The following is a 24541-nucleotide window of genomic DNA, read 5'->3' on the forward strand; positions in this document are numbered from 1 at the left end:
TATTACCTATCGGGCCCTTAACAGGATATATGTGCTGCTGACACATACAAGGACGCACTACCATAACATAATGTAGAACTCACGCCTGGTGTTATCTATCACCAACCAGGAAGAGAGAGGCATCTCAGCTGCTACCTATGCTATGTTTATGTTACCTTACTTGATGAACGATACCATACCATGCACGCACGACTATCACCACGGGCCCTAATAGAAGCCTACTCACCTAAGTAAAAGGACCGACAAACAACGATCAAATATGACTTGTTCAGAGACTTCCAAATCCGATGTTCAATGTGGATACCCCGCCGTTATTATCGCCATTATCGCTCGTCGGGGGTCTAGGTACCAGGAATCGAGGGCCAACGCCATATCAGGATCCTCAATCCACTCATACGCCCTGGTTTCATTGTCGAGGTATGTGATCACCCACTCGAAGCGGGCAGATTTCTCGACGACGATTGTTTATGACACAAAGAGTCCATGTCACATGTACTTTATACACGCCTGTCCTTAGCTTCTCACCAACGACGGTATCAGCGCAGCGAAATTGGACATTATGCCAGAGGTTCTAGACAGAAGGCAACTTTCTCTTCAAGACGCGCGCGAAGCATTTTCGGGGTCTCTAGCGACAAGCCCGTCATCCCAGTCCCCTGAAGGGAAGAGAGGAGGAGTTGGAAGCAGTGACAAGGCGAAGCACATGTCGACTGTTCTCTAGATCCCAGCTTCGCTAAGGAGGTATTTCAATAGTTTCGTCGACTTGGAGACGGAAGAAGCTCAGGTCGTCCTCGTCAACTTTGGACTCGAGGCCTTCGACTCTCGGTTCATTCATCCAGTCAAGCATCGTGGTTCCCTCGTCGCAATCAACTCATTCAGATGGATCACCGAACATGCTCCCCATCCACAATCCCCACACTCATCAAGATGATCCCGAAAGCTCTCTTCCGTATACAATCTCCGCCAGTGAAGCGGTCTTCCGTAATGATGACCCTTGCACGCAACACAATGGAACCCCCACTCCGGCATCCGTGATCCAGCTTGAGCCTTCAGAACGGGGGCGCGAACAACAGCCACAAACCGTTTCGGATTGGACTCATATCCATCGAATTCGTCTTCAACTCGGGGCTGCCGTGGAGTGGGATCTGGAGATGCTGATCCAGCCCCAGCCGAATGTTGCAATGCCCGTTCTCGATAACGCTCAATCTCCTCCGATGACACCTCAGACACATACCGCCCCATTGCACCGACAGAGCCATGCACAGCCACGCCCGCCCGCAGGGCAGAGTCGTGATCCAGGAGCGTAATTCGAGTCTGAACCTTGAGTTCGCGCGGCGAATAGAAACCGGGAATCGTCTTCATAGCCGGAATCCCCGCCAGATATTCACGGCTAAGTCCGAATTTCCTCGCAGCGTCTGCTCTCCATAGCGGGAGATACGCCGGATCCTGCGTGAAGCAGAAACAGACGCGGCGACAGGTGAGTAGATAGAGGTATCCGCCGAAGTCGCCGCAGATATCGCATTCGGCTGTGTAGAGTTTATTGTAGAGGTCCTGAGATGAGATCCAGCGACCTGTACCGATGCTCAGCATGGCGCGTAGAGAGGTCGGTGCGTGCTCGGTGATCGTTCTGTATTGGGGGATTGAATTCACCACCTGCATGGCGCGTTGGTTGACACGTCGAAAGTCGGTTAGGGAGCGGATATCAAGCAAAGTTAGGAGCATGTTTAGGAGTTCTAGGGGGAGGGTGTCTAGAGCGCCGAGGGTGGCGTCTGGGGCAGGGTGATGGCGTCCATTGTCTAGGGCGCAAAGGGTCTCATTGTCGTCTAGAGTGTGGTCATGAAGCTTGGAGTAGCGATATCCCAGGTTGTTTGCACATGGAATGATGCTGAATAATGCCATCACTCTTCGCAGATGTGTTGGTGAGACAGGGAGCTGTCATCATGCAAGGGCATCAGGAGGAGTCGGATCCGGATTTTACTCGTCCCGCCTCTCAGCCAATCATAAGGGGGTTGTATACTTGCAGGCTGGCATGGTATACTCAGACGGGTATAATCAATCTATGAACCAATAATTCAAAATAGAAAAGAAGTCTTAATAGTGTACAAAGGCGAGTTGATGCCTTCCAGTTGTTTAGAAGGTGCTGCTCAAAGTATAAGATTTCTCTGTGATATTACTGCAGAGATACCTGAATATGCACACTTTATCTAGATTCCCTCAAGAGACCACTTCTATAAGATACCTCCACTAGGTAGATAACAGCATTAAAGTCCTATGGTATTTGACCACCTACCTCTCACCACCCTCCCCCTCCGTCTTCCCCTCCAACTCCCCCCTCGCAAGTCTCTCCGCCGCCTCAGCACTATAAACCGGCCCTTCATATTCCCCCCGCCCACGCACAACCCACCAAAACAAAACCAACGTCATAAGCCCCACCGTAATAACACTCGTATAATTCATATTCTGCACGGTGACAGGCAACACAAACGGAAAGCAGAAGAAAACCACCGTGACAAGGATATACACCACACTCGCAATATTAACAATATACCCAAGCACCCCGCTCATTCTGAACGGGCCGGGGATCACAGTGCACCGTTTTGTAAGCATATGCGGGATGATTGCGCCGGCGTAACTTAGTGTACTTAGGACAATGAACGACGAGATCAGGGCTTGGAAGGCGGTTGTGGACCCGACGTATATACACCCCAAGCACGAGACCATTATGCTCATGGCCACGGTGGCATTGACGGGGCAGTCGAGGGTTGGATGGACTTTTGCCAGAAAGCCTGAAAAGGGAGTGGCATTCGAGCGGGCGAGGGACCACCACATGCGGCCGCCGGTGGTGAGGGTTCCGATCAGTGTGGGAAAAGTGGCTAGGAAGAGCAGGGCGATCAAGGCGACGGCACCGGCTGTGGAGCCCGTTGCTTGCAGGTAGATCTCGGCGACGGGGAAGTACTGGATCTTTGTGTCGAAGACGGCGTCGATGTCGGAGATGCCGTAGAACAATGCGATGAGGTAGACGAATGTTGTAAGGAAGGCTGTGAGGAGTTGGAGCATTATGCCTTGGGGGACTTTGCGGTCGGGTTGGGGGACTAATGATACATTGTTAGTGGTGGCTCAGTTAAGGTTATGGCTGGGTTAGGGTTAAATGGGCACATACCCTCCTCGCTCAAATGGCTGATACAGTCCGGCGTGCCCACGGCAAAAGCAGCATTCAGGAGCCCAGACAGGAAACAGATCCCATCGCTCCAGCCGCCGGTCTCATTGTAGTAGATCTTCCAAACCTGCGCATTGCTGGCGCGGTTCTCTTTCTTCGGCATGGCAGCTAACACCACAATCGTCACGAACAAACCACCCATACTCAGGACCAGCGCAATTCTGTTCAGCAGCGGGAGGTACTTATTTCCGCAGCAAACAATCCCGCAACACATCCACAGCACGATCTGGAAGACGATGAAGGGCTGCCAGGAGTGCCACTCGACCTCAGGGTTTCGCAGGAGGTACATAGCCACCGCTTCATTGCCCAAGATCGAGCTCATGGATGCAGCGGATAGCAGCCACGCACATGCGTTCAAGTACCCCGTGAAGAAACCGACGACGCGACCGTGCTTGCCTGCCACGACAGACGACCAGTGGTATACGCCGCCGGCGGAGGGGATTGCAGAGGCGAGTTCGGATAGAGAAGCGCTGATGCAGGCGTAGAAGATGCTGACGACGATAAGACCATAGAGAACAGCCATGGGACCGCCATTGTACAGGGCTGTGACGATGGTCCCGCCTGTTGCGGCCCATGAGCTGTAGCTTGTTAGCTGTGCTCTGGGAAGATAGAGAAAAGGAACGTACTTGGCAATAATAATCCCCAAACTCGTCAAGCTAAACAACCCAAAGCCACGAACGAGCTCTTGCTTCGTGCCAAGGGCAGCTTCGAGACGGATGGCATCTGCATCCTGGTTGGCGTTGGCGCTGACATTGACGTTAGACTCGCCCATTGTGATAGCGACGACAACAACAATAACAATGGGATTGTGACAAGTCGAACTCGGCTGACGGATGAAAGGAAAAAGAAATCCTGAAGATGCAAGGGAGGGAAAAGAAAAAATCAAATCATCCCTGTCCGTTGGCTTATTAGAGAGTTTGGCCGTGCATTAGTGAGTCTCTAGTCCTGCCACTAACTTAGGGCATGCAGCGCCCCCACGCAGCAGACGATGCAAAGCCAGACCCCCACAAGGCCAGAGGCCCAGAGCTAGGCCGGGGCCGGCCAGCTGTGCCTGCAAACTCTAATTGATTACTGCGGACATTGCCTGGATGCCTTGTCGCCCTTGCGTGACTGTCAGCTTTTAAGGGTGGTGGTCGGCTTCCTTCGCTCGTCGGACATGGTGTTGCTGACTTCGTTCGTGTCGCCATGGGGGATGTGTCGCCTACGCCGCACCAGCTGCTGGTTGAGGCGGTCATCTTCTGGAGTATTGGGTTGGTAATCTATGTCGGCAGGATGTACGGTTCCATTTCTGGGCTGGTGATGGTGAGACTGACGGCTTCAGAGTCGCGAGATGCCTATCAAATGGAGGAATTAGGCACCTTCAAGGTAATCCTCTCGTTAATCAGAGAGCAGAGATAGTTTACTAACCTCTTGCAGCGGACGACTATATTATGACTGTTACCTTTGTACGCCATCCTTTCCCACCCGCCCCCCTCGACAAGCCCTAACACCAGACTGTCGACAGCTCATTTACACCACCCTCCTCATCCTCATCCGAGTCTCCGCAAAATACGCAACAAACCTCTTTCCCACCTCCGAACTCGAATCCATCCTCTCCGATCCTCATGATGTCGCAAACCGGGTCTATGGCTCGAAAATCGTCATCGGCCTCGAGCAATGCATGCTGCTGTCTACCTGGGGCGTCAAAACCTGTCTGGTGACCATGTACTGGAAGCTCACGCACCGACTGCCGTGGCATTCATTCGTGCAGATCTTAGCAGGCTATGTCGCGCTCGGGTTTGTGGTCATTGAAATCACCTATTTTGCAGTGTACTGTCGCCCCTTCTCGCAGTACTGGGCTGTTCCGGTCTCCAATTCGCAGTGCGCAACGTACCAGCACTACAGTATCACGCAGGCAGTGTTCAACCTCTCTAGCGATGCCTTCATGCTCATCATTCCAATACCGCTGCTCAAAGGAACGCAGATGCCAACGAAGAAGAAGATCTTGCTGATAAGCGTGCTGGGACTGGGCGTGTTCGTGATGGTCGCAGCAATCCTAAACAAATACTTCAACTTCGCAAGCCCAGACACAACAATCTACCAGCTCTGGTACATCCGCGAGGCCAGCACCGCCATCTACGTCGCAAATCTCATGTGCTGGTGGCCGCTCTTGCGCAAGGTTTTTGGCAGCGCCCTGTCGCAGTACAGCAGCAACTACAACCACCGAGATGGGTACGAGGGCGATCCGTCGCAGCGCTCAGCGTTACAGTCGCATTCACGCTCGCAGCATCACGGGTCTGTGAACGCCAGCCGGGCTTCGACAATCTTTACTGGCAAACCTCGAGTGAAAGCGACCGAGTCCAGACGCGGACGCTGGTGGAGGTCGGAACCCACCAGCAAGACAAAAGGCCTCACCACCTCAGCCAGTCAAGAAGCGATCAACACGGGGGATCGGATGGACACGCCGGCTGATAGACACGAAGGCGACGTGCCGCTGGAGATATGGCGCAAGGTGGAGTACAATGTGGAACAGACGGAGCCAGGCAGTGCAGGGGGCACTGGGAGAAATCGGGAGCCGACGCCTTGATCGGAGCCGGATCTGGGTTCAGCTTCGGAGATTTGGCGATCAATTGATTTGTTTTAGACGTGGCCAATGATGTCCTTCCTAAGTAATGTGGACCGTAGTCGTAGCCTGTTTGGGGGTCTCCTCCGGGGCCGACCGTGCCTGGGCCGTACCCGAGTCCGGGCTGGACACGTCCCGGCCGTGGGGGCCGATTCCCTGATTGCACACCGTGGCGTGGTTGCGTATGCAAAGCGACACGAGGATTATTACATATGCGAGCCTGCTAACACGAGCTTGGCTTGCTAGCTTATCCTGCAGTGCCTATGGCATGGTATAAATTCGTCATGGCTGCATAACTCAGGGATATCATCGGAAAGCATCCGACGCCATTGCCCACTAGGCAACTCAAAATAAAATTCTTGTCTCGTGGAGGGTTCTTTGTCTATTCCGGTTGGCTGAGACATGAGAACAATGGTGTTCCGGCTGCAACATCCGCAGTTTCACCGGGGGTGAATTCCTTATGTCCTGGGCTGTTGACTAAATGTTGTTGTAATGGCCCCTGCAAGCCCGGCATCATTCGCCTTCATAAAGAGGGGGTGCTCACCATTAAGCTCAGAATAGCGATTCAGAACTCGAATATCTCTCTTAGATTCTTGTCAATAGATACAGACCGTAGACTGATGATGATGGTAACAGATGAGAGGGAGTTGAGAAGTCCAAAGGGGAGGTCGTCGTCAACTTGGAAGCACAGCTAAGCCACAGGTCGCTCCTTTCAAAACAGTCCGGAACCTGTTCCTAATCCCCCAAACCTTATTCACACGTGGGTCCTGGTATGGCCTTTGTTCTAGAAGTCAAGCAGAGTCAGTCTCGAACCTAGAATACTCCGTGTGAGACCGTAAGGGTGATGTCAAAGAGCTTATCAAACTTTCATCATTTGTCATCCACGGTGCGTCGGTAGGAATTTGTCAAGCTCAGGCTCTTTCCCATGGTGTGTTCATCCAGCAGCGAGAAGAAAATTGATTTAGAGGATTCAAAAACTTGGTTAAGCAAGCAAAGTAGTGCCTCGACGGGGTGGCTAGGTAGGGCAAATCCGGTTTAGACTAGGGCTCGAAAATTGGCAGGCTTCGATTCGACTCTCGACACTAAGAAATTTCGCTCAACTTCTTGTCTCCCAATCCTATCTTTTCTCATTTCTCAATCTTCTTAATGTAGCATCAGCGGGCTGCAGTCTGGCGTTCCCATTGCTACTGATAGGCCCAGCGTGGCGATGCTCGGCTACTTCCAAGGTAGGGTTGAGCCTAGAGTCTATCTATCAAGCATTGGCGTATAAGTTGAAACTAGGTGAGCAGCGAAAGCAAATTCATTTAGGTAGTGCAATTTTAAGGACTTGGCCTTGCAAAGGTGCCATGAGTCGGTTGTTTCTCTATCCAAGGTCGAGCGTCCCCATTCGAATCTGCCTGCTAATAACATGCCCTAGCCTTCTCGCCGGGCATAGACGATCAATATCATTACCATCACGACCCCAAGCGCCACCTTATACTAATCCAATCAGTTCCAAAGCCGTAACAGTCACTGCCGTCAACCTCAACTAGACACAGGCCCAAACTTTCCACCCTCCGGGACACTCAAATACGGGCATCCCATATAATCGCACGTATTCTTATAAACCTCCGTCCCCCACCAACTGAAATGTTTACTCGCGCCGGAGAAAAACACCGCAAAGAAAATAACCACCCCCGCAACACTAACGCTCGTGTCAAGCGCCGCACTCAGCACAAAGTTATACTTGCCCCACCACGCATTCATCCTATTTTTGATATACCAGCCGAAGAAGAGTCCAACCAGGACCCAACTCGCGTAGTTGAGCCCGGTCGCGGGGGGGAGATAGTTCAGCCCGCCGAGGAAGAGGGGGATGTGGATCTTCCGTAAAACAGCTGATGAGGGTAGTGAGCGACGGAGGATATAAATTGGAATGCCGAGAAGTGCGCCGAGGATGGGGAAGTACAGCAACGCCTGGTAGTTGTCTGAGAAGAACCGACGTGGCCCAATAGCGCCCCAGATCAGGGAGGTGTTGAAGTGTGTGCGGGAGAAGGGGCATGAGAAGCCGTTGGGTGCGGAGGTCGTGCACACGTCAGAGATGTTGGCGAAGGACCAGTTCAGCGTTAGGATTGAGGCGAAGGTTCCGAAGAGCATGCCGGTGAGTTGGACTATAAAGAGGGATCCTTGGGGGATCTAGTCGGTACATCTGGTTAGTTTGGGGTTGAATGTGAGCTAACAGGGTGGGTGGCCGGCATACATTGCAGTAGTAAGCGAGCTTCATATCTTGCGCAAAATACAGCCCCTTGATCGTGGTGATGTAGCCGATGTCGAAGAACCAGATGTTTGCGAGGACCTTTCCTTCGAAGACGAGGCCTGCGATGATGCGGCAGAGGATGTCGATGTTGATTTTCAGGTTGGCAGTTGCGTAAATGAGTGCCAGCTATACCAGATAAGTCAGAGGGTTTAAGTTTGTTTGGTGAAGGGGTGTAATAGGCTGCGTACCGGAGTATAGAACACCAGAGCCACCGCGCAAGCAAGTAGAACGCCGTACCATCTCAGCTCAACGTCCCAGTACTCAACTGCCAAGATGGAGAGGAAGAGGGCCAAGGCTACACAAGCAAAATACCACCGCATTGGAACATCAGGGTTACCAGTTGGGGCTTTGTTCCTGCTTGTTGCTTTGTCGGTTGGATACCCCCGGCCCGGAATAGAGCTCATTATGAGCTGCGGAATTCTTCCAAACCCGGTGAGGATAACGTCTTTGTGCTCAAAGGCTACCCAAACGAGGAGAGCAGTTAGGGTTGCAAATGACAGCCCAAACATGTTGAGGGCGTATGTGATGGGCATGTAGACCTTTTGAGTATTTGTTAGCAAGATGGCATTGCCTCGACAATGGGGCTTGATCATACCGGCGAGTACTCTTGATATTTCTGCACATCCAGTTGGTAACCCGATGCAGCATTGACAATCTTCGAGGCGTTATACTTGCTTCCGGTGTTGTCGAATACTACTCCGAATTAGCAGAAGCCATCTAGCCAAAACTTAGAGGTCCAGGTACCTGACGAGCTCTGGAACGGCAAATACCCCGTAAACCACACGTTACTATAGTAGCAAGCCACGGCAACGATCCAAATCCAGAAGACCAGTGACGCAGCAATGTTCAGGATTGCCCATGACGGCACAAGCAGCGGAGACCCTAGGTACGAAATTTGGCTCCCTATTGGGCTTGTCAGCATGCAGCATGAGAGCGCAAGGGATGAGCACGCACAATCAAACGTTATAGGAATAAGTCCCATTCCACTCGTCACCCCGGTCAACTGATTCAACACCACACTGTCCGGCCTAATCCAGCACGCAAAGTTGAAGTTGCTGAGGGCTGGGAAGATAAAGTCCGGAAACCAGTACCAGCAGAACGAGACGCAGAAGACGAGCGAGAAGAAGGCGTATCGGGAGATTTTCCATGTGTCATACCTGCCTCTAGGGTTAATTGTATTCTGAAAGTATTACTTGGGTACTATCAGACCTTGCCTGCGTGTCTTTCTGCCCGATACCATGCAGTGTCGTGACGAGAGTTGTCACACTCAAAACACCGGGCCAGATCATCTCACGAGGAACAACAGCAATAGCGCGGCACAGTCCGGCTAAGCAAAATCCAATGAGGAACGTGGCGAGTGTAATAGTGAACTGAAACCCAAAGCCCGCGGCATAGCCGTAGAACTTTTGCTGTTCCGTCAGGACGTCAGCCCCGAGACGGACGTAGATGCTGAGATTTGACATTATGTAGATCAAGACGTGCTCCTGTGTACTGTTAGTTATCACCGCGGCAAGTTTCGTAACCTGAACTGACTTACTTTTGTGTTGAAAGGACCAGGGTTCATGTTGAATGACCACGGCCCTAGAGGGACAGTCCAGGCAGGGATGGTCTTCTCCCAGAGCTTTCCCAGCGGGTAGGCCAACAGAAGCACCACCGAGGCAGAAATGGTGATAGATGGAGTGCGCAGCGTGTAAAGTGTGTTCAAGCCACTGACAACGATGCAGAAGATAATGCCGAGGACGAACATGCGAGCTGTCAGGACAGGCTCGGTTGGGTCATCTTCGGCGAGGCCGACACCCGCAGCGCGAAGGAGGGTGTCGATCTCATCTGTTCCTACAAAAACAATTAGAACGTGTAGAGGCTTTGGTAGGGCATGGCGTACCAGTATGCTCAAGAGGCGAGAGGTCATTCTCTTCCTGAATGCTCAAGTCCGTAGTCGGGGGTGCCATGGTCCTGGCTAGGCTGTGAGGATCTGGTTATGGAAACTGGACGACGGGACAGGACGGATCAGATATAAGAGCATCAGATAAGATCAAAGAATAAAGCTGCCTGTCCCGCAAATCCAACGTTCGGTTACATCGTGTGGGCCAAAAACAGGACAGCCATCCAGCCCTATGGCCTAGGGCTGTGGAGCGAATGACTCTATAATGCGCTCAGGCATGCCCGAAGCATCTGATAAGATGCACAACCACGCCGATTCGCAGACTTTGTCGGGTCCATGACCGTATGATTTGGCGTTGTTGGGGACCACCTGAAACCTCAGCCCTATATCTGGGTCTGGTGGAGCGGGCAGAGCTTGTCGGTACCGTAGTTGGAGGCCAAGGTGGATGAAGCTTTTGGCTTCTGCCTGCAGTGGATCACGCTGCAAACTCGGCATTTCGCCGGCAGGATGGACTGCGGTCTTTGTTATAGTGATGAGGGAATCATTTTTGTGATATACCATGGTAGACGACGTTCTTGGTGCAGGCTGGCATTGTTCTGTAGCAATAGATGCCTTGCCCTCGTAGCTGTCAGCACCTGCGCAGGATACTCAGTCCTATGATTCTTGAATCTTATTAGGGTATCTTCTCTTCCCGTATGTAAGGCTGAATAAGAGGGGTGGTCAAACTAGCGTGGTAGTGGTCCCTCGGCAACGCCGTCTGAATTTGATGGTCCTAGAGGCCTTGTAGGGATTCAGCAATAGCGAGCGAGGAACATCCAGGCATGGAGCTGTTCAATCTAGATTTCGGCACAAATCCAGTTGACACAGACGTTGTCCTAGTTACTCCAATTGCTTGAATGAGAGTGAGGTTGCGAGGTCCAGTGGATCTATCACGCTATGGTACGATGAAAGTTGTCGCGCCTGCATCTTCTGGAAGGCGCGTCCGTCCACTTCTTAGGTCACCAGTTGAGGAGGGAGACACGCAAGATTGGCAACAACCATCCATGTGCCTATGGGTAGTCTGCTTGTCAGTTGTGCTCCTAGAACTGTTTGTTCAATGTGGAAATAGATGGGCACATGTAAGAAACATCCGTACTAGTGGCAGTCGCATTAATAGGTTCCTGAGGGTGTAGGGCTCCAGGCACGGAGATACTTGAAGTTCTACTCTGCTTTTAGCATAAAGCGCTCGATAATACGGTGAGTTGCCTGTTACATGCCGGTTTATCCCATGCATAGCAGTAGAGTCACCAACCAGACGAACGGTGAGGTTCCGATTAGGGCTAGGTCACAACATATGATAGGCCAAACGGACGGGGTCGTGTCCTAAATACCCATTTCAATACCAATTCGCTCTCATCTGGTTCATTGCAGCTGGGTTTCCATGTTCGTAGATCTTCAATCGCCCCGGGACTTCTCGCTGTGAACAGTATAGGTTTTGCTCTCTTATCCATGTTGGGCTACCTGGATAACAATGGGCCACCAGGATTCTAGTCCATCGTGAATCAATAAAGAGGATGTATTAAGACTCTTTGACCATAGATAGATAGATCTTACCGCCAGAAAATAATAATGAATGGCTTCTCAACGCGTGAATGGTGAAGGGTCCGCGCCCCACAAGCCACAAAGAAAAGGGGTCAAAAAATCAAGAAAAAATGACCGACGCAGGGGTCGAACCTGCAATCTCCTGATTCGTAGTCAGACGCCTTGCCATTGGGCCAGCCGGCCATGCTTGTTGTAAAATGCTCTTGTTTTTGATTTATAAAGTATGCTATCATAATTGCAGCATTCTCTTTCGTCCCATTGTAGTTTTTCGCGAACGACTCAACATGATCCGCAGGTCAAGCGACAATTATCTGATAAAAGATGAAATGGCAATATCGATCTGGACTCTTGGCGTCGAGCAGGAACCTATATCCATCTAAAAGCCCTTGTCATTCTTTTTTGACAGTATGGTCCTCCACGTCCGATATATATCCTCTTACAGCCCCGCTAATGGGGTTATAGACTGTACTCCTATTTTGAGCTCACACAAAAGCTTGGTAATACCTGATACTAAATACTTCCAAAGTTGGTAAACCTATCCATACTGGATCGTCCGGGAATGAATGTACATGGGTGGGTGGTGCGAACTATCGTGATTCTGACTAGACAGCCCCGTCTCGTGCAGTCATCGCAGCCCTAATTGCAATGCATGAACCAATTGTCCATGGATCCTGCAGAACACACACCTATTTCAGTTGAGTTATGGATAAAAACTATACTAATACCCAGCGGCAATACATAAATGTCAGTTAGCAATGGATATGCAGCCGGTAAGCGTCACAGGGGCCGATCCCTCCCCACCCAGCAGCAAATGCGGAGAAGCAACCGAGGATCAACAACGGGCCCGGCTATTGCGGAGTATTCAACCTCCCCTTTCCTACTTCCTTTCCTTTGTTCATTTTCATTTTCTCAGTTTCAATCCCACAAGAAAAACCATATACAGCTCGCCATGGCCCTCGGTACCTTACCCCGCCCCCCTACCCAACATAAACACCCATACTAACCCTCCCCGCAGCAACAGCCTCAACCCTAACCCTAGCAGCCTACCTAAACGCAAAATACCACGTTGGCAAAGACATTCAATCGCTCCTAAACATAGCCACCGCGTCCCAGAAACTCACGCGGGACACAGCGTCTGGCACCTTGAACAGCTGGTATACATTTTCCGCAACCGCCTCAGCGTACCCCAACGCCCTCGCGATCTGGTCGCGCGAGGGGACATACACGTACGTGGAAACGCAGCGCCTCGCATCGCAATACGCACATTTTTTCTTATCCCGCGGCGTGAAAAAGGGCGAGCTTGTTGCGTTCTACCTGCAGAACAGAGCGGAGTTTATTTTTGCGTGGTTGGGACTCTGGCTTTTGGGGTGTGCGCCCGCCGCGATCAATTACAATCTTGCGGGGGATGCGCTGGTGCATTGTTTGAGAATCAGTGGGGCGAGGATTGTGCTTGTTGATGATGAGGTTGATTGCCAGGGGCGCATGCAGGGGGTTGAGGAGGAGCTGAGCGGGTTGGGCATGGAGAGCGTTCTTGTTGATCAGAACTTCATTAGGGGTGTTATACCGGCTTTTCCGACGACGGTTCAGGAGGAGGGGAGACTTGTTAAGGATACGCCGGGCGAATATCCGGCTATACTGCTGTATACGTCGGGCACGACGGGGATGCCAAAGGGGTACGCATCTACCCCCCTCATCCGTTCCTGCTTATGGTAGCCTTCAGCTAACAAGCCCCCAGCTGCGCCTTCACAACCTCCCGCCTGCACCAATCCATCCTCCTCCGACGCTCCGGCATGCCCGACGTATCCGGCCCAACAGGCGACAGATGGTACTCCTGCATGCCGCTGTACCACGGGACCTCCGCAACAGCGTTGATAATCAGCCTCGTCTCAGGCCTCTCCATCGCCATAGGCCGCAAATTCAGCGTGTCCAATTTCTGGACGGATATCCGGGACTCAGACTCCACGGCCTTCGTGTACGTCGGCGAGGCCGCGCGGTACCTGCTCTCCGCGCCGCCGAAGCCGAACGACAAAGACCACCGCGTGCGCGTGATGTACGGGAATGGGCTGAGGCCTGATGTCTGGACGCGCTTCCGCGAGCGCTTTGGGGTTCCCGAAGTGGGCGAGTTCTTCAATAGCACGGAGGGGGTGTTTGCGCTGTTTAATTATAACCGCGGGCCCTTTGGGGCCGGCTCGGTTGGACACCATGGCGCGCTGCTGAGGTTTCTTATGCGGAATACGTATGTTCCTGTTCTTATTGATCCCGAGACGGGTGATGTGCTGCGGGATCCGACGACGGGGTTTGTTGTCCGCGCGCCGTATGAGGTTGGCGGGGAGATGCTTGTCAATGTACCTGGGAAGGAAGCGTTCCAGGGGTACTGGGAGAACGAGGAGGCGACGAACAAGAAGTTCCTGCGGGATGTGTTTAAGAAGGGGGATCTGTACTATCGGTCTGGGGATGCGTTGAGGCGGGACGCTGATGGACGCTGGTACTTCCTTGATCGATTGGGCGATACGTTCCGGTGGAAGAGCGAGAATGTGGCCACGGCTGAGGTTGCTGAAGTGCTGAATAACCATCCTGCCGTACTGGAGGCGAATGTTTATGGGGTCTCCGTGCCGAACCATGAAGGGAGGGCGGGGTGTGCGGCTATTCAGTTGAGGGATGGTTTGAAAGATCCTGAGGTCGAACTGAGGGATTTGGCGGCGTTTGCGCGGGCGAGGCTGCCGAAGTATGCGGTGCCGGTGTTTTTGAGGATTGTGAGGGACTCGACGCATACGGATAACCATAAACAGAATAAGGTTGCGTTGAGGGAGGAGGGGGCTGATCCGGCTTTGATTGGGACGAAGGTCAAGGGAAGTCAAGGTGATCGATTTTTGTGGCTGAGGCCGGATGATGAGAGATACGGGGTGTTTGGGTTTGAGGAGTGGAAGTGGATTGTGGGAGGGGAAGTCAGGTTATAACCTCATCGACATGGCCAATTCTGGTTGGCTACAGTATATATACTCTATACGAATGATTCGAGGTATAATTCGAGGTGACATATTGTAATTGGGATTTTAAAACGGCCAGAAGCCATATTTTGGCCCAGCATAGACTCTATATCTAGTCTATCGAATAGCTAAACGAAACAAAATCAATTGCAAGCTAGTTTCATAAAACCACATGATATCATTCATCAACACATGAAAGCCGAGTTTACTTCTTCAGTCCAAGCAGGTTGATGCTCTTGGGGCGCTCAATCGGGAGACCCAGTGCGCGGTCCCAGACCAGTTGCACTAGAGGTCCTATGGCGCGGGAGACACCAAAGGTCACGGTATAATAGAGCGGCTGCTGGAAGCCGTAGTGGTGGAAGAGCACGCCTGAGGCGGCGTCCACGTTGGGGTGGGGGTTCTTGGTCTATAAATAATGTTAGCACAATGTCAAGGAGTAGATAAGGAAGCGAGATTGGTATACCTTTCCATGCTCAGTGAGTACGCCAGGTGCAATCTCCGAGTTCTTCTTAACAAGCTGGAAGACGGGGTTGGCGAGGACGTCCTCCCGCGTCGCGGCAAAGTCCATCAGGGCCTGGAATCGGGGATCAGGCTTGCGAAGAACACCGTGACCGTATCCTGGAACAACACGGCCAGACTTGAGCGTGTCCCATAGGTAGGTGCGGACGTCTTCGTCGGTGAACTTGGTGCCGATCTTGTCCTGCATGGCCAGGATCCAGCGCAGGACTTCCTGGGCCGCAAGGCCGTGCAGAGGACCGGCCAGACCAAGGAGACCGGCAGAGTAACTGAGGAAGGGGTCGGATAGAGCGGAGCCGACAAGATGTGTTGCATGAGCGGAGACGTTACCACCTTCGTGGTCTCCGTGCAGGGCAAGGTAGAGGCGGAGGAGGTCGTGGAAGTCGGCGTTCTTGGAACCGCCCTTGCCCAGGAGCTCGGCGAAGTTATACGACCAATCTTGGGCTGGGTCAAGCTGTTGGCGGCCGACGACATCAATCTCGTCGGGGCGGAAGACGAGCGCCGCGACGCGGGGAATCTTCGCAAGAAGGGAGATGGCGTCGTCAAAGGTAGGCTCCCAGTAGTCGGCCTTGTTAATTCCCTTCTCGTAGAGTTTTGCGAACTTGGATTCTGTGTTCAGCGCAGCAGTAATGATACCTATCTGCGTCATGGGGTGCATGTGCTTGGGAAACGACTTGGCCAGGTCGAGAATGTGGTCTGGTAGATGCGATTCCTCGGCCAACTGCTTCGAGAATGCCCTGACCTGGGCTGTTGAGGGAACCTCACCCGTCAGTAGTAGCCAGAACATGGCCTCGGGGAGCATCTCTGTGCCGGTGGTACCCTTGGGGAGCTCCTTCTGGCAATCTTTAATGGTCTTGCCGTGGAATCGGATCCCCTGGTCGGCGTCGAGAACGGAACCTTCCCAGAGCATGGACTTTAGACCGCGCATGCCACCGATAACGTTGGACACCTTGACTTCACCAATGACTTCATCGCCCTGTTTCTTGACTTCGGCGAGAAGTTCCCGCTTCGCGGGGATGACGGCTTTCAATGCGGATTTGAGATCTGGCTCCGCCGTTGCATAGCCGCGGCGGCTGATTGTCTAATAGGTTCGACAGGTTAGCTCAATTGATCATGTTTGGACTGATTCAATCTCGTTTTGACCTTTTCGTCGGTCGGTCGGGGCAACATACCTGGGCTAGCCTGGAGGCATGACGGGCTGTGCGGAGAGGAAGAGCCATTTTGGTGAGGAATAATTGGTTTGTGGAAGAGGACGTGAGGACGTGAGGACGTGAGGAGGAGAGGAGGGAAATATGGATTGATGAGAGGACAATTGAGGCTAGGAGAAAAGAGAAACAGGGAGAAAGAACGAGCTCAGGTGTTAAGAAGAAAGGAGGTCAGACGGTGACGAGGCGGTCCGGTTGGCCGCGGAGTAACGAATGCAACAGGCCGAGGCTGTCCCCGGCACATGAGCGGCGCCAAACTACACCCTTCCGATGAGCGGAGAGATTGTCAGTTTTCTCGAAGACACTGCTATAGTCTTGGCTACTACCTACGGCTCAAATTCTCGTTTATTTCCTTTTCTCCGTTGTGTTGAGGTGAAATGGTGGTGTTGTTACTCGGTTATCATATGAGGGGTTCGGCAACTCCATTACGGGGTAACTATGGGGTATGACAGGTGGACATAGATAACGCAGTTGATCTCAACTTCTTCATTACATTGATCCGAACGTAGAGTATAGAGATGTACCGTACTGGGATATAATTTGAAGGCATAAGGCCGATACCGATGACGGAGGGGAGTAGAAGATGTTGCTAAGGGGTGCAGGCCTTCGTGCGGGGTAATCCAAATGCGGAAAGGCATGACGGGGTATGCTGCCTGACAAACAGGGCAGAAAGACGCTTATCACGTGATTGACTCGCACAGCCACAGAGCGGTCCCAAGTCCGCCACCCTTCCAGTCCGTGCGTCTGATTGGGCACTCAGAATTTTCTATCAATCTTCTTGATTGGCTGATAATTCAAGCCGCCCGCGGCTGCCTCAGGCGAAATTACTTTATCGCCTGGAAAATTTCCCAGTTTCCCCTCCATCAATCTCACCATCTCCTCTCTCCCTGTATTTCGGGGGCTTCGCGTTCTCTTGTGGTTTCTTGGGTTTCTTTACTGTTGTCTCTTTCATCTTTTCTGCTTTTTCTGTTTGATACCCGCAAAAGTTGACTGCATTTACTATCCCCGTGAGTCCGCTTGGTAATCGTTGATCGGTGCGTCAGTCGAGGCTAACAACAACGACAGCGAGTCCAGAGAATGCCGCACCTCGAGTTCACCCCAGGCACCGAGTTCACTCCTGGCAACGCCTCTACCCCAGCCATGCCTACTGTCGTTGACAAATCTTCCTCGGCCGCCCCTCCTACCCCCGAGGAGGTTTCTTCCCTTCTTCACACCATCTTCAACGCCGAGACTTCCCAGCAGTCGCTCGATGCCTCGTATGCCTTGGCCAACCTCCTGATCCAGAGCGTCGGCCCATTTTCGTTTTACACCTACAACTTTATCCTTCCCGAGATCAAAAAGGCTGCCGTTGACAAGAAGAATGGCGCCAAACGCGAAAGCGCCATGCTGATCCTCGGCGCGCTGCTCGAGCGTTTCCCTCCGGCCCACCCTCTCAGTGAAGTCGTCTTCCTCCTCCAAGACGGTGGTGTCTTCAACCTCGCCCTCGATGCGCTGGCCGACAAGGGTGCCGTCGTGCGGGATGCCGCTCAATACGCCATCGACGCTTTGTACGCGTCGCTGAAGCCCGAGGCCAAGGTCAACGCGCTCCTCCCTGCTATCTCCAGCTATATCAGCCGCGGGTCCGGCAAGTGGCAGGGCTTCGTTGGCGCCTACACTCTTATCGAAAAGATGGCCCTCGACGCCCAGATGGGCTCTGGGACCAAGGAACAGGAGCTCGAGAAGGACGTCCTCCGTGAGGCGATGGGCAAGACCTTGAAGGACCTTATCCCTCTGCTCGAGTCCGGTATGCACGACTTGAAGAACGAAGTCGTCAAGGTCTCCTGCAAGGCCATGAACGCCGTCACCACTCTTTTGTCTAACGACGATGTGGAGCCCCGCATTCCTCTGCTTATCAAGACCATGGAGCAGCCTTCCGAGCAGACCCTGCAGAAGGCTATCCATGCCCTGTCGCAGACCACTTTCGTCGCTATCGTTACTTCTCCCGTTTTGGCTCTGCTTACTCCTCTGCTTGAGCGCTCGCTCAACGCCCCCACTACTCCTCAGGAGACCCTTCGTCAGACCGTCGTTGTCGTGGAGAACTTGACCAAGCTTGTTCACGACCCTGCCGAAGCCCGTACTTTCTTGCCCAAGCTCAAGCCTGGTGTTCAGGCTGTCAAGGACCGCGCTTCCCTTCCCGAAGTTCGAGAGCTCGCGACCCGTGCTATGGATGTCATGGAGAAGGCCATGGCTGACAAGGACATCGCCGCTGGATCTATTGCCAAGGTTACCCCCGACGAGGTTCTCGCTGTCCTGGATGCTAAGATTCAGGAGAACGGTGGCCTGGCCCGCCCCGATGCCGCCACCCTGTTCAAGCTCGGTAAGACATACGTCGCTGAGATGGTGCGTGAGGACGTCAACTGTCGCATGCACGACCGAATTCCCGTCTGCATTGCCCCCTACCTTCGCGGTATGCTCGCTGAGGACAAGCACGACGCCGTCGCCGCCGCCGTCCAAGCTCACTTTGTCGCAGAGGATGAGCGCAAGTACGGCAAGCCTATTCCCGACGATCCCAATGAGGTGGAGATTGTCAACGCCAATTTTTCGCTTGCTTACGGTGGTATGCTTCTGCTCTCGCACACCAACCTCCGTCTTCTGAAGGGACACCGCTATGGTCTTTGCGGACGTAACGGTGCTGGAAAGTCCACCCTCATGCGCAGTATTGCCAACGACAAGCTCGAGGGTTTCCCTCCTCAAGACCAGGTCCGAACCTGCTTTGTCGAGCACAACCAGGGTGAAGATGCCGATCTGACCATCTTCGAGTATGTCAAGAAGGACCCCAAGATTGCCGCCGAGGGCGATGAGCACATTCGCGAAGTTCTACTTGAGTTCGGCTTCACCGATGGCCCCGAGGGTCGCCAGTCGCAGGGTGTGGGTTCTCTGTCTGGTGGTTGGAAGATGAAGCTGGCTTTGGCCCGCGCCATGCTTCTCAAGGCCGATGTGCTCCTGCTTGACGAACCTACTAACCACTTGGATGTTGCCAATGTCAAGTGGCTGCAGGAGTACCTCAAGAGCCACACTGAGATCACCAGTTTGATCGTCTCCCACGACTCCGGTTTCTTGGACGAAGTGTGCACAGACATTTACCACTACGAGCAGAAGAAGCTGGTTTGCTACAAGGGTAACCTGGCTGAGTACGTTTACCCCTTCACGTCACATTGCTACGTCAAGTGCTAACACAATTCGCAGCTTTGTCAAGGTCAAGCCCGAAGGAAAGAGCTACTACACCCTTTCGGCATCCAACGTTCAGTTCAAGTTCCCTCCCCCTGGTATTCTTTCCGGTATCAAGTCCAACACCCGCTCGATTCTGCGTATGACCGACTGCTCTTTCACCTACCCCGGTGCCAGTAAGCCCTCTCTGACCGGTGCATCTTTGTCGCTCACTCTGTCGTCCCGTGTCGCTATCATCGGTGGTAACGGTGCGGGTAAGTCGACTTTCATCAAGATGTTGACTGGCGAGACCATTCCCCAAACCGGCAAGGTGGAGAAGCATCCCAACCTGCGTATCGGTTACATCAAGCAGCACGCCTTGGAGCACGTTGAGATGCACTTGGAAAAGACCCCTAGCCAGTACCTGCAGTGGCGATACGCCAACGGAGACGACCGCGAGGTCTTCCTCAAGCAGACTCGCATCCTCACCGAGGAGGACAAGGCGCAGCTCAACAAGCCAATTGACCTTGGTGACGGCCGCGGCCCCCGCCGTATCGAAGCCCTTATCGGTCGACAGAAGTGGAAGAAGTCCTTTCAATACGAAGTGTATGTACCCTTGGATAACGCTCTCAGACGCGTACTGACAATCGTAGTAAATGGGTTGGCCTCCTTCCCAAATACAACACCATGATCTCTCGCGAGACTCTTCTCGAGCAGGGCTTCTTCAAGATGGTGCAGGAGTTCGACGATCACGAGGCCTCGCGTGAAGGTCTCGGTTTCCGTGTCCTCGAGCCCAAGACCATCGCCAAGCACTTCGAAGACGTCGGTCTGGACCCCGAAATCGCCAACCACAACGAGATCTCCGGTCTCTCCGGTGGCCAGAAGGTCAAGGTCGTCCTTGCCGGAGCCATGTGGAACAACCCCCACTTGCTCGTGCTTGACGAACCTACTAACTTCTTGGACCGTGACTCGCTCGGTGGTCTCGCCGTCGCCATCCGCGACTTCAAGGGTGGCGTTGTCATGATTTCTCACAACGAAGAGTTCGTCGGCGCTCTGTGCCCCGAGCAACTGCACATTGCCGACGGTAAGATCGTTGCCCGCACCAACACCGCCATCGCCCTGGACCGCTTTGAAGACAGCGCCTCCTCCACTCCCCAGCCCGGCAGCACGGCCGCCAGCTCCGTTGCCAACAGTGCCGCCGCTTCAGCCGTCAACTCTGGCGCCGAGGACCAGGGCGAGCTCAAGTTCAAGGCCCGCAAGAAGAAGAAGATGACCCGTGCCCAGCTGAAGGAGCGTGAGGCTCGCCGCCGTCTCCGTCACATTGAATGGCTTAACAGCCCCAAGGGCACTCCCAAGCCTGTGGATACTGATGATGAGGCTGAGTAAATGTTTGGCTTGACTTGTTTATTGTCTGTTTACTTGAATGATGCATGATGATTTTATAATGTTCTGGGATAGACGGTGTTTTGCTTTTGAGTTTTGTCGCATATACCTATAGACTAGTGTAGTTTGCTTTCGCTTGCTAAATGACTATGTTTTGGTTTCTTCATCAACCTTTTGGTATTTCCTATGTACCTATCTGTCGAGTAGGTTGTCTATACGCCAAATACTGTAGAGTGTGGAATCAATCATTACTACACCTGAGATGATGTGCGGCAGTTTACTTGAAGCAGAAGGCGGCGGCACGTGAAACGGGCGTCTTACGTAGACCTGCGGAGCTCGATCTTCATCTCCGTCCAGTCTGTCCCCTTTTCGTTTCATCTCCAGCCCACTTTCTTTTCGTTGTTCTTGTTTTATTCTGTTTGCCTCCGTTTCCTGTATTTTCATCTTCAATTGTACTTATCGCTTGCAATATAACCCCAGTCGCTCTCTACTTAATGACCCCTTCATTCCGCGCGTAAAGGCACCATGCCGAAATCCTACACACCAGTCCACGCTTCCATCCCCGAGGAAGACCAATTCTCGTCAGACGACGAAAGCAACTTCCGACTTCACAACATAGACCGCTCCCTGTCGCGCTCGCGCTCACCCAAAGAAAATGACGCCGAACCGTCCATCCTCGCACCGCTCGTCCGCAAATCAACCGATCTCGAAACCTACCTAGACTCTCTCACCGAAGACGAGCAGCAACTTCTTTCCGCGTCCAAAGACGATGGACTCGATCGGTTCGGAGACGGCAAGGCAGCCCTGCGCCGGCGATTCTCAGAGTCCAAGAAGCGGCGGAAATTGCTCGCGAAGCAGAGCGGTTGGCGCGCGGTATACTATTCGAAAACGTGGTGGCGGACGCTGGTCGTCGTCATCATTGCGCTTGGGCTGCTGGTCTGGGGGTTTTTGAAATATGCGTCGAATCGCGGGGATATGTGGGAGGAGTATGATATGCCCGGGCCGGATTCGTACTTCCCTACCCCGAAAGGAGGGACGCTGCAGCATTGGGCGGAGAGCTATGAGAAGGCGGCGAAGATGGTTGAGCGGATGACGCTGATTGAGAAGGTTAATGTTACAACGGGGACGGGGTGGCAGATGGGCATGTGTGTTGGGAATACGGGGCCCGCGGAACTCGTCCGCTTCCCGTCGCTGTGTCTGCAGGATGGGCCGCTGGGAATTCGCTTCGCGGATCATATCACGGCGTTTCCTGCGGGTATTACTACGGGCGCAACGTGGAACCGGGATCTCATGAGGCAGCGCGGTGCGGCGATTGGGCTGGAGTCCCGCATGAAGGGGGTGAATGTCATTCTTGGACCGTCCATGGGCCCTCTTGGTATGATGCCTGCTGGTGGGCGCAACTGGGAGGGCTTTGGGTCGGATCCGGTTCTTCAGGCGGTTGCTGCTGCGGAGACTATCCGTGGCATCCAGAGCAATGGCGTTATGGCCACCGCTAAGCACTACATCATGAATGAGCAGGAGCATTTCCGTCAGCCTAACGAATGGGGCATTCCGTATGCTCTGTCGTCGAACATCGATGACCGCGCTTTGCATGAGATTTTCCTCTGGCCATTCGCTGAGAGTATCCGCGCGGACGTGGCTAGCGTTATGTGCTCTTACAACCAGGTAAATAACTCGCATGCGTGCGAGAACAGCAAGCTTCTCAACGGCATCCTCAAGGATGAGCTTGGTTTCCAGGGTTTTGTGCAGTCAGATTGGCTTGCTCAACGATCCGGTGTCAACAGCGCTCTGGGCGGCCTTGACATGAGCATGCCCGGCGATGGTCTCCACTGGGCGGATGGCCGTCCTCTATGGGGTAGCGAGCTCAGCCGCGCCGCCCTTAATACTTCTGTTCCAATGGAACGTCTCAACGACATGGTGACCCGAATTGTGGCCGCCTGGTATCAGCTTGGTCAGGACTCATGGGAACGCCCACCACCTGAGGGCGATGGTGGTCCCAACTTCTCATCCTGGACCAACGACGAGTTTGGCTTCCGGTACCCCGGCAGCCCTGGTGACACATCTGCTGCCCGCGTAAACCGCTTCATCAATGCTCAGGGCAGCGGCGATGACGGCCACTGGAACATCGCTCGCAAGGTCGCAGGGGAGGGCATTGTGCTGGTGAAGAACGCCGATGGAATCCTGCCTCTATCCCGCTCACCCAAGCCCAATGCCGAAAGGCCATACCGCGTTGGCGTATACGGCGACGATGGCGGTCCCGCCGCCGGGCCCAACGTCTGCCCCGACCGAGGCTGCAACTCAGGAACCTTAGCAATGGGTTGGGGCAGCGGCACCGTCGAGTTCCCCTACCTCGTCAGCCCCATCGACGCCCTCGAAGGCGCCTGGCAAAGCGACGTCCAAATGACCCCGTACCTCCGAAACGCCGTCATGCCCTCGGACACCGCAGACAAAGACCTCTGCCTCGTCTTCGTGAACGCCGACTCAGGCGAGGGCTACATCTCCGCCGGCGGCATCCACGGCGACCGCAACAACCTCTTCCTCCAGAAAGGCGGCGACACGCTCATCCACACCGTCGCGACCAACTGCGGCGGCCCAACCGTAGTAGTCGTCCACGCCGTCGGCCCCGTCGTCCTAGACCCCTGGATCGACCTCCCAGGCGTGCAAGCCGTCCTCCTCGCCCATCTACCGGGCGAAGAAAGCGGAAATGCATTGATGGACGTGCTCTTCGGCGACGTCGACGCAAGCGGCCGCCTCCCATACACAATCGGCAAAAGTCTAGAGGACTACGGCGCCGGCGCACAGGTCCTCTACGAGGCTAACGCACCGATCCCGCAGGTCGACTTCTCCGATGAAGTCGCGCTATACATCGACCACCGCCACTTCGACACGCACAATATAACCCCACGCTACGAATTCGGGTTCGGCCTGTCGTACACGAAGTGGGAGCTGTCGAATATGCGGATAACAACGCTACAATCTAAACCGTCTCGTCTTCCGGCGCCGCGTCCGAATGATGCAGTCGCACCACCATCTTACGACCCCAACCCACCACCCGCAAACGAATCCGTCCTCTTCCCGCCGGGTTTCCGTATCCTCTCGAAGTACATCTACCCGTACCTCCCAACGCTGGAAGCCACCTCCCCGCCCCCTCCAGACCCTCAAGCCAGTACCACTGCCGCCGCGCAGAAGCCTCACCGCACCAAACCATCCGACGCAGGCGGCGGCGCAGGCGGAAACCCCTCCCTCTACGACCCAATCACCCGCATCGATCTCTCAATCCAGAACACCGGTTTACGCCCTGGGCAACAAGTCCTCCAACTCTACGTCTCCTTCCCCGAGAGCGTCACCGAGCAAAGTGGTGAAAAGAGCGTCCCAGATATAAAAATCCCCTTCCCAGACCGTGTACTGCGCAATTTCACGAAGATTTCTTTAGAGCCAGGCCAGAAGATGGATGTTGATTTGACGCTGTCGCGCAAGGATCTGAGCTATTGGAGCGTGCGCGAGCAGAATTGGGTGTTGCCAAAGGGCGAGTTTTATCTTTGGGTTGGGTATAGCTCTAGGGATTTGCCGTTGGGGAAGGTTTTTGAACCTTAGGCTGCCTCTTGTCTTGAGTCTTTTAGGGCTAGGTGGTTCGATTAGTATTAGTGTCGTGTATATACTTGGCTATCAATTGGATATAACTTGAGGTTACT

At 53.6% G+C, this 24541-nt stretch overlaps 8 protein-coding genes and 1 non-coding gene across 9 annotated transcripts; 4 read left to right on the top strand and 5 right to left on the bottom strand.

Annotated features, from left to right (window-relative positions):
• Nucleotides 1-828: 828 nt before the first annotated feature.
• BDW74DRAFT_178251 (uncharacterized protein) lies at nucleotides 829-1896 on the bottom strand (the record flags this gene model as incomplete). Its single annotated transcript, XM_073729158.1, has 1 exon — nucleotides 829-1896. The coding sequence occupies one exon, from the start codon at nucleotides 1894-1896 to the stop codon at nucleotides 829-831; it is 1068 nt and encodes a 355-aa protein (XP_073583972.1).
• A 387-nt stretch (nucleotides 1897-2283) lies between these two features.
• BDW74DRAFT_185291 (putative choline transport protein) lies at nucleotides 2284-4330 on the bottom strand (the record flags this gene model as incomplete). The annotated part of the gene is made up of 3 exons (XM_073731020.1): nucleotides 3841-4330; nucleotides 3158-3792; nucleotides 2284-3089 (listed from the first exon to the last, which is right to left on the bottom strand). Exons 1-3 carry the CDS (start codon nucleotides 3984-3986, stop codon nucleotides 2284-2286), a joined length of 1587 nt encoding a protein of 528 aa, XP_073583973.1. The 5' UTR covers nucleotides 3987-4330.
• A 54-nt stretch (nucleotides 4331-4384) lies between these two features.
• Nucleotides 4385-5924, top strand: BDW74DRAFT_153291 (uncharacterized protein). Its single transcript, XM_073724496.1, has 4 exons — nucleotides 4385-4488; nucleotides 4536-4579; nucleotides 4631-4659; nucleotides 4719-5924. The coding sequence occupies exons 1-4, from the start codon at nucleotides 4400-4402 to the stop codon at nucleotides 5778-5780; spliced, it is 1224 nt and encodes a 407-aa protein (XP_073583974.1). The 5' UTR covers nucleotides 4385-4399; the 3' UTR covers nucleotides 5781-5924.
• A 1416-nt stretch (nucleotides 5925-7340) lies between these two features.
• On the bottom strand, nucleotides 7341-10058 carry BDW74DRAFT_178254 (uncharacterized protein; the record flags this gene model as incomplete). The annotated part of the gene is made up of 9 exons (XM_073729159.1): nucleotides 7341-7988; nucleotides 8053-8235; nucleotides 8298-8648; nucleotides 8705-8802; nucleotides 8854-9012; nucleotides 9064-9266; nucleotides 9319-9593; nucleotides 9647-9942; nucleotides 9992-10058. 9 exons carry the CDS (start codon nucleotides 10056-10058, stop codon nucleotides 7341-7343), a joined length of 2280 nt encoding a protein of 759 aa, XP_073583975.1.
• A 1625-nt stretch (nucleotides 10059-11683) lies between these two features.
• On the bottom strand, nucleotides 11684-11755 carry BDW74DRAFT_t130. The gene has a single exon. It is a non-coding gene; the product is annotated as a tRNA-Arg (tRNA).
• A 760-nt stretch (nucleotides 11756-12515) lies between these two features.
• BDW74DRAFT_185296 (putative very-long-chain acyl-CoA synthetase family protein (CefD1)) lies at nucleotides 12516-14529 on the top strand (the record flags this gene model as incomplete). Its single annotated transcript, XM_073731021.1, has 3 exons — nucleotides 12516-12531; nucleotides 12588-13212; nucleotides 13308-14529. Exons 1-3 carry the CDS (start codon nucleotides 12522-12524, stop codon nucleotides 14527-14529), a joined length of 1857 nt encoding a protein of 618 aa, XP_073583976.1. The 5' UTR covers nucleotides 12516-12521.
• A 91-nt stretch (nucleotides 14530-14620) lies between these two features.
• On the bottom strand, nucleotides 14621-16374 carry mcsA (putative citrate synthase Cit1). The gene is made up of 3 exons (XM_073724497.1): nucleotides 16248-16374; nucleotides 15023-16156; nucleotides 14621-14965 (listed from the first exon to the last, which is right to left on the bottom strand). The coding sequence occupies exons 1-3, from the start codon at nucleotides 16293-16295 to the stop codon at nucleotides 14765-14767; spliced, it is 1383 nt and encodes a 460-aa protein (XP_073583977.1). The 5' UTR covers nucleotides 16296-16374; the 3' UTR covers nucleotides 14621-14764.
• Nucleotides 16375-17158: 784 nt separating this feature from the next.
• Nucleotides 17159-21113, top strand: BDW74DRAFT_20701 (putative mRNA-nucleus export ATPase (Elf1)). The gene is made up of 4 exons (XM_073732197.1): nucleotides 17159-17287; nucleotides 17346-19450; nucleotides 19506-20072; nucleotides 20120-21113. Exons 2-4 carry the CDS (start codon nucleotides 17358-17360, stop codon nucleotides 20850-20852), a joined length of 3393 nt encoding a protein of 1130 aa, XP_073583978.1. The 5' UTR covers nucleotides 17159-17287; nucleotides 17346-17357; the 3' UTR covers nucleotides 20853-21113.
• On the top strand, nucleotides 20932-24539 carry BDW74DRAFT_20706 (beta-glucosidase). The gene has a single exon (XM_073732198.1). It carries the CDS (start codon nucleotides 21375-21377, stop codon nucleotides 24441-24443), a length of 3069 nt encoding a protein of 1022 aa, XP_073583979.1. The 5' UTR covers nucleotides 20932-21374; the 3' UTR covers nucleotides 24444-24539.
• The last annotated feature ends 2 nt before the right edge of the window (nucleotides 24540-24541 follow it).

This window comes from Aspergillus multicolor (genome assembly GCF_047715735.1).
Source record: "Aspergillus multicolor strain CBS 133.54 unplaced genomic scaffold BDW74scaffold_12, whole genome shotgun sequence".
In the NCBI taxonomy this organism is placed as follows: domain Eukaryota; kingdom Fungi; phylum Ascomycota; class Eurotiomycetes; order Eurotiales; family Aspergillaceae; genus Aspergillus; species Aspergillus multicolor.

Bases quoted from the DNA above. Each gene is read 5' to 3' on its own strand.
- BDW74DRAFT_153291 (XM_073724496.1), top strand. From the start codon at position 4,400: ATGGGGGATGTGTCGCCTACGCCGCACCAGCTGCTGGTTGAGGCGGTC. The intron at 4,489-4,535 runs GTACGGTTCCAT...TGACGGCTTCAG, and splicing joins GTAATCTATGTCGGCAGGAT to AGTCGCGAGATGCCTATCAA. The intron at 4,580-4,630 runs GTAATCCTCTCG...AACCTCTTGCAG, and splicing joins AGGAATTAGGCACCTTCAAG to CGGACGACTATATTATGACT.
- mcsA (XM_073724497.1), bottom strand. From the start codon at position 16,295: ATGGCTCTTCCTCTCCGCACAGCCCGTCATGCCTCCAGGCTAGCCCAG. The intron at 16,157-16,247 runs GTATGTTGCCCC...CGAACCTATTAG, and splicing joins ATGCCTCCAGGCTAGCCCAG to ACAATCAGCCGCCGCGGCTA. The intron at 14,966-15,022 runs GTATACCAATCT...CATTATTTATAG, and splicing joins TACTCACTGAGCATGGAAAG to ACCAAGAACCCCCACCCCAA.
- BDW74DRAFT_20701 (XM_073732197.1), top strand. From the start codon at position 17,358: ATGCCGCACCTCGAGTTCACCCCAGGCACCGAGTTCACTCCTGGCAAC. The intron at 19,451-19,505 runs GTACGTTTACCC...CACAATTCGCAG, and splicing joins TACAAGGGTAACCTGGCTGA to CTTTGTCAAGGTCAAGCCCG. The intron at 20,073-20,119 runs GTATGTACCCTT...TGACAATCGTAG, and splicing joins AAGTCCTTTCAATACGAAGT to TAAATGGGTTGGCCTCCTTC.
- BDW74DRAFT_20706 (XM_073732198.1), top strand. From the start codon at position 21,375: ATGCCGAAATCCTACACACCAGTCCACGCTTCCATCCCCGAGGAAGAC.